The sequence below is a fragment of the Diorhabda sublineata genome, chromosome X, assembly GCF_026230105.1.
Source record: "Diorhabda sublineata isolate icDioSubl1.1 chromosome X, icDioSubl1.1, whole genome shotgun sequence".
Taxonomy (NCBI): Eukaryota; Metazoa; Arthropoda; class Insecta; order Coleoptera; family Chrysomelidae; genus Diorhabda; species Diorhabda sublineata.
The window spans coordinates 20,398,389-20,412,112 of record NC_079485.1 but is presented as its reverse complement, the minus strand read 5'-3'; the positions used below and the strand labels follow the sequence as shown (position 1 = coordinate 20,412,112).

Here is a 13,724-nt window from a genome sequence, read left to right as displayed (position 1 = left end):
GCTTCAATCAAAATATTAGTTGACCTTGTTAATTTTGTTCATTTATTTTCAATGATTTTGAAAATGACTAATTTCAGATATATATTTTTATATATAGTATTCAATAGATAATTAAGAGTAATTGAATTTTCTTCCTTTCATCTTCTACTTGAATTTATTAACACTCTGTATATCCATTATAATATTCCACCATCCAACGTTTTGTATCAAATAGCATGTTACTTAGTGAGACATAAAAAAGTTAGACGGAAATGTGATGTGAAGATTTCACACGTGTGATTTGTACCCGTAGCAGTAGAAGTAGTTTTTCGACAAACATCTGGTTGTTGGTTATCATTCATCAAAACGCTGTGTTGCCAATGTAACCAATTAAATAAATTATCATAAACGAAATTTCAGAATAATACATTTAATTAAATGTTGTTGGGATATAATCATATTGGTTACCGATAAATTGATTAATTCGTTCTCTCTTATATTAATTTATTAATTTCTGTTAGTGAATAAAATATCCAATGTTTTTAAGCCTGAATATTTTTTTAGTCTATATAATAGGCGAAGCTCTCCTTTGACCCATTTTTAGTTCGATCCCTAATACATTATTGGAAAAACATTACTTTCAATATAACACTCAGATCAACTTACTTTCACCTAACAAGTAAATTTCAATAGAACATGACGATTAAGTATCTTACTTATTATAGTCGCATTAAACAGTATCATAAGAGCGTTGAGGTTTACGTTAAGAAGTGTTCGAAATGTTTTGAAACAAAGTAGTTATTCTTGATTTAAAGTACAACCGCCTCAAAAAACATTTCCCGAGGACAATATCAAATGGTGAAAATTTTGTGAAGTTATGATGAAAAATCAAAAATAATTTTTTTTAAAACATTGCTTACGGATTAATCAATATTTTATTCCTTTCTCATTCGGGTAGCCGACGAGCGCATACGCATATTGTTCTATCTGGATAAATATTGTTATCTTCGTGCTAATTTCATATTAACGTTTTTATTCTACTGAAATCTATTAAAAACCAAATATCAACATGTGATCATTAAAATTCAATTTGCGACCGTTTATTTAGTTATGTGAAACTATTGACTGCAAATAATACAAGAAATCCACCAGTATCGTAGGAGTTCAAAAGGTAACTGTTATTTTCCTGCTATTTATTCCACAGGGTCCTTCTCGGACCCCTATTCCTTTCTGAACCTGAAACTTGTAGCTTTGGTATCCAGAGCTACTAACAAAAATGACTACAATGAATAAAATAACCCAATCATCTTTATCTTATCAAAACTCATCTCATGGTCAAAAATCATGTTGATGCAACGTTAACAAAGCCTCCTCCCCTTACTTTTCCTAAACGCGAGCAAGCAATTATTATGCATTCTATCCCCAACACCGTTTTATTCGAATATATAAAATCTATAGGAGATATCGTTTCCCCAAAAAACATTACATTCGCATTAAGAATTTCTAACAACCACATTTGCATATATCTCTTCAACAGCAATTTTAGATGATCTTCTCAAAACTCACCAGAACATTTGCATCAACTCTACAATAATTCCTATTCGAAGACTAATTTCACCAGCTAAGCGCATTTTAATATCGAATGTATCCCCTACTATCCCACACTCTGTTTTCGAAAAAGCTCTCAAGGACATCGGACTGCAAATAGTTTCTCCTGTTTCATTTGTGAAATGTGGCGCGCAAGTAGATGAATACGCTCGTATCATGAGTTTCCGTAGAATTACTTACGTCATCCCTGTAAACAATAACTTTATCACAATTACCAGCTTCTACTTCACTCAACAGTACCTCCTCTTCCCCCCTGTTATCTTCTGAACCCCTGTCGAATAATTTATCAATAGCTGATCAAACTAATGCTGAATCACCATCTAACCCTACACTTCCTCATTCATCTCATGGCTAAAAAAGAGCTATATCCTCTGACAGTAATGTTGACACCCCCAGTCAACTATCCCCCACAGAATCCCCATTACCAACAGATAACTAAATGCCCCCCCCCCATCATATAAAACATCACACAACACAACTAAGCCTTGTAAGAAAAAACCTAAAACGCTAGCCACCGAAAATCCTAAACTCACTCTCAATTCTCAAATCTCTATTCAGAATCTTTATAAGAACAATCCGTCCAATATCACGCTCTCTGAAATCCAATTCACGGCATTTTTAGAAAACTCGAACGGTAGTTCTGATCCTCTCAACGATGCTTTAGAATTTACTCCTAATATCCAAGGACTGTTAAATGATTTATCACTTCTTTATGCTGAAACAAAAGAACGATCTCTGAAAAACCGTCTCACTCGACTCCAGAAAAAAATTAAGAGACAACTTAATCCTGAGGATCTATCTGATAACAAAAGCGTTTCTTCGGATAATCAAACAGATGATGAATGCCCTAAACTATTAACTCCCTAAGTCTCCATTTAAAATTATTCAATGGAATTGTGATGGGTTTTTTCCTCGCCTGGAAAGAATCCAACAATTAATATCAGATATGCGCCCTGAAATCTTGTGTTTACAAGAAACCAACTCTAAAATAGATAAACTCCCTAAATTAAAAAACTATGAAGGATATCATTATGTTCGCACCAACTGCGCGAGAGCTAGCGGTGGCACCTCTATTTTCATTTCTAGTGAACTATTTTCCTCCCCTCTCCAAATCGCTACAGATCTTGAGACTATTGCAGTTTCCACCTGGTGCCCAAATAATCTTACTATTTGCAGCTTATATATTCCTCCTAATTATCCTTTAAAAGAAATAGAACTTCTCAACCTAATTTCTCAACTCCCCCAACCATACATTCTTGTAGGTGACTTTAATGCCCATAATACAATGTGGGGATCCAATATTACCATGAGAAAGGGAAAAACTATCGAAAACGCGATCAATTGTACTGGCTCATGCTTGCTAAATACTGGATCAAATACACACTTGAATTTCTCATGTATTGATCTTAGCTTTAGTGACCCCAAACTTGCCCCTTCACTAAATTGGCATACTGCTAATGGTCTATATGATAGCAACCATTATCCTATTATCATATCCTCCAGTATCCCTAACCAAAATGATACTTTATCGAGAAGGTATTGGCGCTTAAACTCTGCCGACTGGACTAGTTATACGTCTCAAACGAAGTCCATCCTATCTGAATTATCTCTCACAGATGATATAAACATAACATACTGAGGATTACAGATGCTATACTTTCAGCTGCTCATCAGCACATTGGTAAAAATATTATCTGTCCCAAACAAAAAACTGTCCCTTGGTGGAACTCCAGCTGTGAAAGTGCTATAAAACAACAAAAAATAGCACTTAATTTGTATCGTAGTCATAAAACACAAGAGAACCTTATCAATCTGAAGAGAACCAGAGCCAAGGCTAGATATATTATAAAGCAAAGTAAAAAATGTTCCTGGAGAAACTATGTGTCTTCCATAAATGTTAATACAAGTCCCACCCAACTTTGGAATAAAATAAGACAAATTCAAGGTAACAATTCCAATTTAAAAATTCCGAATCTCTTATATAACAATAAAATAGTGAGTGAAAATGAAGAAATCAGCAACATTCTGGCCAAAACCTTTGAATCAAAATTTAAATGTAAAGTTAATTTCACACCACCCTCTATAGACAAAACTATCTACTCATGCTCTACGACTATAACGCAAGATATCACCTCTCTTAACTGCGCATTTTCTTTCTTAGAGCTTACCTCAGCCCTCAGTAGCTGCAAAAATAATGCCTCCGGTCTCGATGACATACATATTTCTTAAAAAACTCTCCAATACAAGTTTACGCAAGCCACTAGAAATTTACAATTTTATATGCATCACCAATCAATTCCCTAGCCAATGGCGTACTTCTACGATAATTCCTATTAAAAAGCCTGAACAAAATGTTGCCTCTCCTAACTCTTTCCGGCCCATATCACTTACCTGTACCATGTGCAAATTATTAGAAAAGATGGTTAATAAGCGGCTTCTATGGTTTCTCGATAAACATAATTTATTCTCAAAAGAACAGTCGGGATTCCGAAAACATAGATCGACCCAAGACAATCTGGTTCTTCTCCAATCCCATATTTCTGGTGCCCTTAATAAAAAACAAGAGGTCATTGCAGCTATATTTGATATCGACGGTGCTTTTGATTCTGTCAGAAGACAGTCAATTCTAAATAAACTAACTTCAATAAATATCTCCGGACACATATTTCATTTTATTCGGAATTTCCTAACTTCAAGGACATTCAAAGTCTTTGCTAATGGAATTTTCTCGTCAACCTGTGCCCAGACTGATGGTGTACCCCAAGGATCGGTTATAAGCCCCACCTTATTCAATCTAGCAATAAACGATATTTGCTCTGATCTCCAGCCTCCCATCAAGTATGCTTTATATGCAGACGACTTGGTTATTTACTGTCATGGCACATCTACTCCTACTACAACTAATCTAATTCAGTCAGCAGTAAACACCCTAAGTAAAAATATAATTCACTTAGGATTAACTTTTTCACAAACAAAATCCAGGATTATTAAATTTAGTAGACGACCATCTACATTATCTCCTACTATCCTCATTAATAATGACCGCCTTCCCGTTGTTGATCACTGTAAAATACTTGGTCTAACATTCGACTCTCGGCTCACCTGGAAACAACATATGTATTCGAGAAATCAAAGGCGAATGCGGCAAAAGATTAAACCTTATTATAATCCTTTCGCATTACCACTGGGGAGCAGACGAAAACTCCCTTATCAAAATATATAGGGCCATCACTCGCTCGAAATATGGCTGTCACATATATATCTCGGCCACAAAATCTGATCTCGATCACCTGAACTCGGTGCATAATACAGCTTTACGCCTCTGTTTAGGTGCTTTTCGATCTAGTCCTGCAGAAAGCATTTACTGCGAAGCTAATGAGCCCCCTCTTTGGATCAGACGGCAGCAAATTCTGCTTTCTTACGCAGCCTCCGTATCGGCTAACCCCCTCAATCCTGTCTACTCGCTTTTCACATCAAATTCTAACGCGTTACACAACTCCTCTGCCTTGCCATTATTAAAACCTATCCCTTTAATTTTATCACAGCTGCTTGACGGCGTCAACCTAAAACAAACTAGCCCCCTTCCTATCCCCTCTACTCCCCCATGGACTATCAACATTCCTAAATTCAACACATCCCTTATGAGATAAAATAAGCATGCAACACCCAAACAATTAATTATAAATGATTTTAATGACATAATAATGAATAACCACTATGATTTAGTGTTATACACAGATGCATCCAAAAATGAAACAGCTATAAGCTCGTCGCCATATGTACAGACTCACTCGCCTCTATTTTATCCATCCAAAATATATTTACCGAACATCCTATTGTCCAATCAATACATGACTCCTACCAGCTTATCGCATCCCAAGGAACAGCAGTTACTTTAATTTGGTTACCTTCCCACATTGGCATCGAAGGCAACGAACTAGCAGACAAACAGGCAAAAACTGCAGCTACGTATACCGTCACCGACAATATAATTATTGGAAAGGATTTAAAATCACATTTCAAAAGAAAATCCAGAGTTACATGGCAGCAGTATTGGACACTATTAACACATCCCTACGTCACATACAGCGTTCAATTGGTAACCAACCTATTATCTTCGCTGGTCTCTCAAGGCAAGACTTAACTGCGATAAGAAGAGTAAGAATTCTCCATTCAAGACTTACTCATGGATATCTTATGACTACTACTGCCAGACCGTTTTGCTCCAGCTGCAACTCGTACCTAACCATGAAGCATATTTTGACCGAGTGTCGCAAATATACCGTCGAAAGACAGTTTCGGCTTAGCCCGAACTACAATGAAGTCTTTAACAACTCGGAACAAATTACCTCTCTACTTCAGTTTCTCAAAGATGTACAACTGTACCACAAACTATAGAACAATTGTGTTACTGTGTATTCATATTGTATACTTGTATCAATGAACCATTTCATATTTAATGTAATATAACCGCTCCCGTGCAAGTGGTCATAGTAGCCGAGCACGTTAATTTTAAATAAAAAAAAATATTTTATGGACTCAATATCCCCAAAAAAATCAATGTTTACAAGTAAATTTTAGAGGACTACATCATAAATCCTTTCTGGGTCAATGAGATTTCAACAGAAAATAAATATTTGAAGTTGCGACAAAATGAAATTATTCCTCTATCACAGTTCCTGTTACCTTTGAGATTTTATTTTCAACAAGGCGGTTATCCTAATCAGAATATACTTTAAGTTTGAATTATTTATTATTATTATATATATAATAATTTAAATCTTGTTTCTAATGTTGATAGTCAAACACTATATAGAGCCATCCTCGCAAATAAATTTATACTGTATTAACGGCGATTACGGTTCGATTTTACCTAACTAGTAATTGCAATTGGAAATGAGAATGGCGCCAGAGAGCGTCTGTTGGAGAATGTAACCAGCGCAGACGCAGACTACTGGTTCTACAAATAAGGCTGACACTGCGGCACAGAATTTGGTCCTGTATAGAAATAAAATATCACTAACAACGCAAATTCACCTGTTGGGCATCGAGGTTGAGAGCAGTATGTCTTGGCATAGTCACGTGGCCGAATTAACTGTGGCAGCTTCATAAAAACTTGAAGCCCTCTTTAAGACAAAAAAGCCATATGCTCCGCAACAGCTTCTAATCCTCAGGCATCTCCACACAACAGGCACCACTTGAACTACTCGAGTGTAACAGGGGTTACTCTCTTAATGTTGCTTTTTAGCAACTCTTGCACATTTTGGGTATGATATGGATGGACTAAATTAATTAAATATTCAAAAGACATCTCAGATGCTGGAATTATGAGGATATGTGGGATTTTTACCCATTAAAAACACCCCTCCTTGCTTCTCAACAGACGGTATAACGGAACCATCAGAAGGTATTATTTCATCATACTGCTTAAACTTTTTTGGTCTATCTCCTAAATCTGTTTTGATTGATGTTTTGATTCATTATTTTTGTCACCATATTAAATATGGTTTTCCAGACTTTCCAGATGCAACCTTATAGTTTTATATCAATGTCTCTAAAATTATTTTTAGAGATATCGGTATATCACTCATTTAGTTATATTTCTAGGTGGACTTTTTCTGTAGTGTAGTCCAATCCAAATCAGTTCAAATCAGATCTCATACAGATAGATTACGGATCTGGATTTTTTAGACTGTAAGATCTAACATTTTTGAAAACTTGTTTAATATTAAGAAGCCTACCCTACATAGATTTATCTTTGATACTTTCTATTTCATATACTAATCCATATATTTTTTATTATATTGGGATATATTTGAGTTGAGAGTGTCTAAACAGTTTTCAAAAAATCATAAAATCATCAAACATCTTTAATGCGAAAGGAGAAGTCAATACAATATGGAGCAAATATTCAACATATCTGCATATCCAACTATAGTATAGGTTTATAACAATTTTTAGCAAACATTATTTTAATATATCAAAATTTTCAAAGGAATATATTGAAAGCAAAAGAAAGTATAAACTGAATACAGTAGAATGTTAACGAGTCCTGATTTTACATATAAACCTGCGCCTAATATCAAGAAACAGATATTTCATCCTTAACCTTTAATTTTTTTATATTTAGTCAGACGAGCTATCTTTGAAGTGAAAACACTGTTTTATATACAAAGATTGCAGGCTAATTGGAAGATCGCCAATTACAAAATGGATGCAAAACACAAAAATTAAAGTAAGAGAAGCAGATACAAATTTTCTATGAATTAATATTTTGTTTATAACGTTTTATAATGGAGAAGGAATGTTTGCGTCTTGACTATCAACTACTAGGGTTATTTGGCCTTATATCTTATAATAGAAGCTTGGTGTTTGTAGCAAATTGCTCAATTTACTTTTATAGTACATTATTAATAATAAGAGTAAATGAGCACACAGAACAATAGTAAGGGTTTAAATCACTTATTCATTTCTATCTTACTATGGTAAAAATGGTTCCAAAAATATGTACCACGGAATAACAGTGTCAATATACGCAATATCAAAGTAATCATTAATCAGCATTTTCAACATTGAAGCATCTAAAATGATGGAGTGAATTTTCGTCCCCTGTAACAATGTCATCAATGATGTGCTGGCACTCAGAATGGTAACGCTTAAGAAATGTGAGGTTGTACGAGGATGGTTCCAGAAATACTTGGCCCAACAAAGAAAATACAAAAAATTTTGGAAAATAATATATATATTTTTCAACGATATTCCATTAATTCGATACCCTTTTTATAATAAGAATCGTCAAGCTCCTCAAGATAGCCATTAACTGCCTACATCATCTCTTCATTGTTGGAAAATCTTTGACCACCAAGCCATTTTTTTCAAGTTTGGGAACAACACCAATTAATCTGAGGGGGCATGAAGTAGTAATTCTAACTTTAGTTCATTAATTTTGGCCATTGCAATAACGTATGTTCGAGCTGTTGCATTGTCTTGATGAAACAACACTTTCTTCTTAGCCAAATGCGGCAGATTTTGCTTGATTTCTTATCCCATGCGCATTCCAAAAAACCGACGACATGTTCTTGCCTGCAGATGAAACAGTCTTTGCCTTCTTTGAATCCGGTTCTCAGTCCATTGTTTTGATTGTCCTTTTGTTTCGGGAATGAAGTGATGGACCCACTTTTCATCCATGGTTATGAATTTTAGTAGGTTTTGTTCCTTTCTCGTACATATAAGGGAAATAATCAATCATAAAAAAATAAAATTTTTGGAGAATCGAACACAAAATAAGAATTTTTAGAAGTGGTCTCTATACTTGAAAATAAGGACCAATCAATAATATTAAAAATGTAAATAGGCGAAGCAAAATATATATTTCTTATTTTTGTTCCTCTTATTGCATATTAAAAGTCTAATTCAGACCTTTTACGATAAATGTCAAAAAGTTTCATAACGAGGAAATGCCGTATTTCTCTATTTATATATAAATGTTCATAATGTAAGAAAATTATAAATAGAACAAAAAACAGAACCGAAACGTTAATAATATATTTTTTTTTTCTCCTATACGTTAGACTTGAAAAATTATAAATAAAGAAATCAGCATTGATTAGTCTGTATATTAATGTCTGTTAAAAAAACATATGTGTCAATTTTTGCTACTACAAGAGGGTAGATGAACATGACTCAAAATTATAAAAAAGTTTGGTTAGATATGACAATTGAATTATATTAATATTTGAAATGTGGTATAATTTTCAAATTGAATGATATATCTCACCTGCCGATTCCGTTCATCGGTAATTCTGGATATTTGTATTTTTTTGCGACCCATGGCAGCAATTTTGAACCGCTAAATTAAACACCGGTGAGTATACAGTGTACGAATCGTCGATATCGACGATTAAGATGTGTATGTTGATACGATGCGTCGTTGTCACTTCGCAATATTCTGAAACAAAAAAATAAAAGCGTATAATAACATCCCTTTCAAAGATAACAAGCTTTTAATAGCTCAGTGAGAAAAACTAAACACAACTGGTTTCTCGACACAAGAAAAATAGTGAACTACGTCAATTAAAAATAAATTGAAAATGAACATCAACAAAGTATATCTTCTCTTTCCTGTAAGCTAAGATTGATCCACGAAGGTTGGAAAATTTTTAGGAAAGAAGGTGTGACAATTTTAAACTGGTATACTTGTTTCCCAGACTTAAGTCTCATTGAAAACCTGCGGGATCAGGTCAATAAAACAATATGAGGTCGTCGAATTAATTCAAAAAATGCACAACTTATACATACAATTTCAACATGATAGGAAGAAACCTTTATAATCAGAAGTTTTTAGCTCGAATTCAAAATGCAGAAGGGCTATAAGTGGTAATACGAATATCTAATACATTATTTTTTGTTTCTTTCCGAAACTTCTATGATAGAAAAACGAAAATATGCTATTAAGTTTTGTTGCGTATATTTAGTTTTGTATACGAATATTGCAGATGACTTCCCATTTCAGTCAATGTTTCGTCCTGGTTATGGTATATATCACCTTAACCACAAGGGTAAAAACACTAAGAAAGTCGTTATCGATTTGCTGACAGTTATTGAAACGACAGATATTATCGTTTTGTTTATAGCGCCTCGTTACTTCCAAGGGAGTGACCGTCTACCTCCATCCATTTTTTTCGTGTTTCTGAAACGAGATACGAAATAGAAACAGAATCATCTCGTAATGGAGTTAGACCGTTCTTCATTCGCAATAATCATGAAATTTAACTCTTTTTATATATTTTTTCTACTTATTGTAGTTTTTCTTAGATATCTAATTATATTATTTTTTTCACTGGTATTTATCTTTCCAGTATCAAATTTTCAGCATTTGTATATTATCTATTCAATTTCGTTTCTAGATTTTCCTTGGACTTTTCATCTTTGTAATTAGGTTTTTTATGTAATTATGCAATATTTCAATGACTTCCATTGGACCTCGATATTTCTATTGCAATTGGGTAATTACATTAAAACAATTATTAAGATAAAATATTCCCATTTCCGTTGAATGAAACTTAATCAATCACTTATCTATATTACTTAATAACGATAGAAAAAGCAATAGTACCTAATTATTTTCCCACGTTTTAAAAAATGACGGTAATATCCAAACAAGGTTCTTCTCAAGTATGAATGAATGAAATCGCATGAATCGAATTCTCTACTAAAAATATTTATAGCTCAAATTTGTCCGTGACATTAAGATAAGGGTACTCAGTATAATGTTGACATACGAACACTATTAATGATATAACTGATAAGGAATGCATCTAAATTTAACCGCCGGGTTAATGGAATACTTGTTTTGGTTATGTAAAATAAAGGATGTAAGACTTCAGCTTTGATTCGGAATATATATATATATATATATATATATATATATATATATATATATATATATATATACATTATATATACATTAGAGACTCCAATTTAACAATAAGTCAACGATTAACTTCTTACAGTAAACAAAAATTATTAAAATTCAAAACACAAATAATGATAAAAATAAAAAAAGGTTACTGGCAAAGTACAATATGCACCAGTGCACCACCTTACTGGAAGGATTACTATACCTTGCAAAAAATGATGCGAGAGGAGTTATTGACATCCACCAACCACAAGACTTCCAAATATCAAATCTAAGAAAATACTTACATGACAAGCCATCAAAAAGTGAACCTAAGCTACTCCACAAGACTTACACAACACCGACTCATAGGACAAGAAAACCTTCTAAAAAGATAAACTAAAAGTCTGGGCAGGCAAAAAACTACATGAACAATAAAACCAGACATAGAAGATAAAGTTATATAAACATATTAAAGGACCTTTCAGTTATAAATGACAAATGTATCATTCTGACCGTACTTCACAACCAACACACATCATCCGAAATTCTAGAAAACCAGGAATCCAAAATCTAATAGAACAAAACAATATATCACTGAAATCATTAATATATAAACAAACATACATACCTCACCTACCTTTCCATTACCTCTGATCACAATTTGAAAAATATTCAGAAAAAAATACAAAAATAAACCCCCTCTAGCAATAGAACTAGAAAAAATATTGGAAAAAAGTTACCACTATACCGTTGACCATATATATACTATTGGTCGTAACCACAACACATGCACAAGTATCTAACGATGAATTTGAAAATACACTCAAATATAAATAATCGTTATTTTGCACATGTAACATTGCCCGCTCGCTTCTTAGAGGATAATACACTTTCTTAATACGTGGTGAAATGGTGTGCTCGAATGAAGAAGATATCTGGTTAACAAATATCGAGCGAATCGAATAATAAGATAGATTGGCCACAATCATACTTTACAATAAGGTCATAATAACAGTAATGAATGTAATGTTATAAAAGATACAAATAACAAATAATTAATTATTAAAAATAATAGTGTGAAAACTAAAAACTAATTAAAGGAAATCAAAGAAATTTAGTACATTATACACACATCCCTTTTATATATATACATAATTTATTCATGTTGGCTTACCATTCTTTCTTGCCGAATTATGAAATCCAAAATAATAGGTGTAAATAGATATTAAGTTTTTTAATTACTCTACATATATATATATATATATATATATATATATATATATATATATATATATATACAGGGTGAGTCGGGAGGAGCACACCAAACTCTAGAAGTGTATTATACACGTGAAAATAATGTAAAAAAACTCATATGTTCTTATCCGATTTTCATTTGTTTTCAAGTTATAGTATATTAATAAATTATCACAAATTATCACATAAAAATCATAGCGTTCTTTCAATAAATGTTCAAAAATACCGCCATTAACTTCTAAACATTTTCTGCTTCGTCTACGAAGAGCGTTTGTTGCTCTCTCAATTGATTCATCTCTTTCTTCTTTAATATGGGCTGCAGTATTCTCAATTCGTCTAATTAGTGCATCCCGTGTGTCCACTTTTATTTTGTAGACTTCATTTCTCATCCAGCCCCATAAACAAAAAACCTGTGGTGTGAGGTCTGGAGATCTTACAGGCCAATTAATAGCACCTCCACGACCAATCCAACGCCCTGGAAAACGTTCGTCCAAATGTTCCTTGACTTGATGAACGACATGTGCAGGAGTTCCATCGTGCTGATAGTACATCTGCATTCTAATATTTACAGGAACATCCTCTAGTGGGCCTTGTAATTCATTTTGTAAAAAATTTGGGTAGTTGTCTCCTGTGAGAGGTTTCTCCAAAATGAAAGGGCCAATTAAATAACTGTCAACCATACCACACCATACGTTTACAGAAAACCGATGTTGAAAATTGCTTTCGACTGTTGCGTGGGAATTTTCGTCCGACCATACATGATAGTTACGAGTATTATTAATGCCATCACGGGTAAATGTAGCTTCATCTGTAAAGAGTATACTCGATACAACACGATGATTATTATTTATCCACCGACAAAACTCCATATTGTTAGCGTAATCCTCTGGTTGTAGGTGCTGTACTCTCGGTACGGGATAAGGAAATAAGCATTGTTCGTGGAGTGTGTTTATGACCGTTTTTTGTGGAATTCCCAATTGAATGGCAATTCTACGTGAGCTAGTAGTTGCATCTTCTTCTACTAGATGCAGAATATTTTTTACTTCTAACAAAAGCGTGTTCAAATGATATGTTGGCACTGGGAAGCTTACCAGTCTCGCACAATTTGTTAAAAACTCTAATAAATACATTTTTATCAGGATATCTTTGGTGTGGAAAACATTGACGATATTCTTCAGCAGCAACTGTAGCATTTCCATTATAGAAACCATAAACAAACACCATATTTGCATATTCTAAGTTTGAATAAGAATCTGCCATTTTGCAACACTAACAATCACATAAATTCGAAATTAAACGTTCAGTTACTGCTCACTGTACACTGACAGTTCATCAAAACGTCAAAATTATCAAATGCCTTTGAGCCTCGAACATGGCATATTTTGATAATGTTAAAATTCAGATATAAGTGGAAAGCTAGATGAACATTTTTAATTACTCCATAACTTGAAAACAAATGAAAATCGGATAAGAAAATATGAGT

The 13,724-nt window shown here is 33.5% G+C and overlaps 1 protein-coding gene across 6 annotated transcripts in view; it reads right to left on the bottom strand.

The window, feature by feature from the left end:
* Nucleotides 1-13,724, bottom strand: part of LOC130450599 (myocyte-specific enhancer factor 2) — a 226,818-nt gene that overhangs the window by 8,432 nt on the left and 204,662 nt on the right. For all 6 annotated transcript variants that reach the window (XM_056789073.1, XM_056789068.1, XM_056789070.1 and 3 more), the window contains one exon: nucleotides 9,365-9,535. In XM_056789073.1, coding sequence (XP_056645051.1) covers nucleotides 9,365-9,418 — 54 coding nt within the window. In that variant the 5' untranslated portion in view covers nucleotides 9,419-9,535. The remainder of the gene's footprint in view (nucleotides 1-9,364; nucleotides 9,536-13,724) is intronic.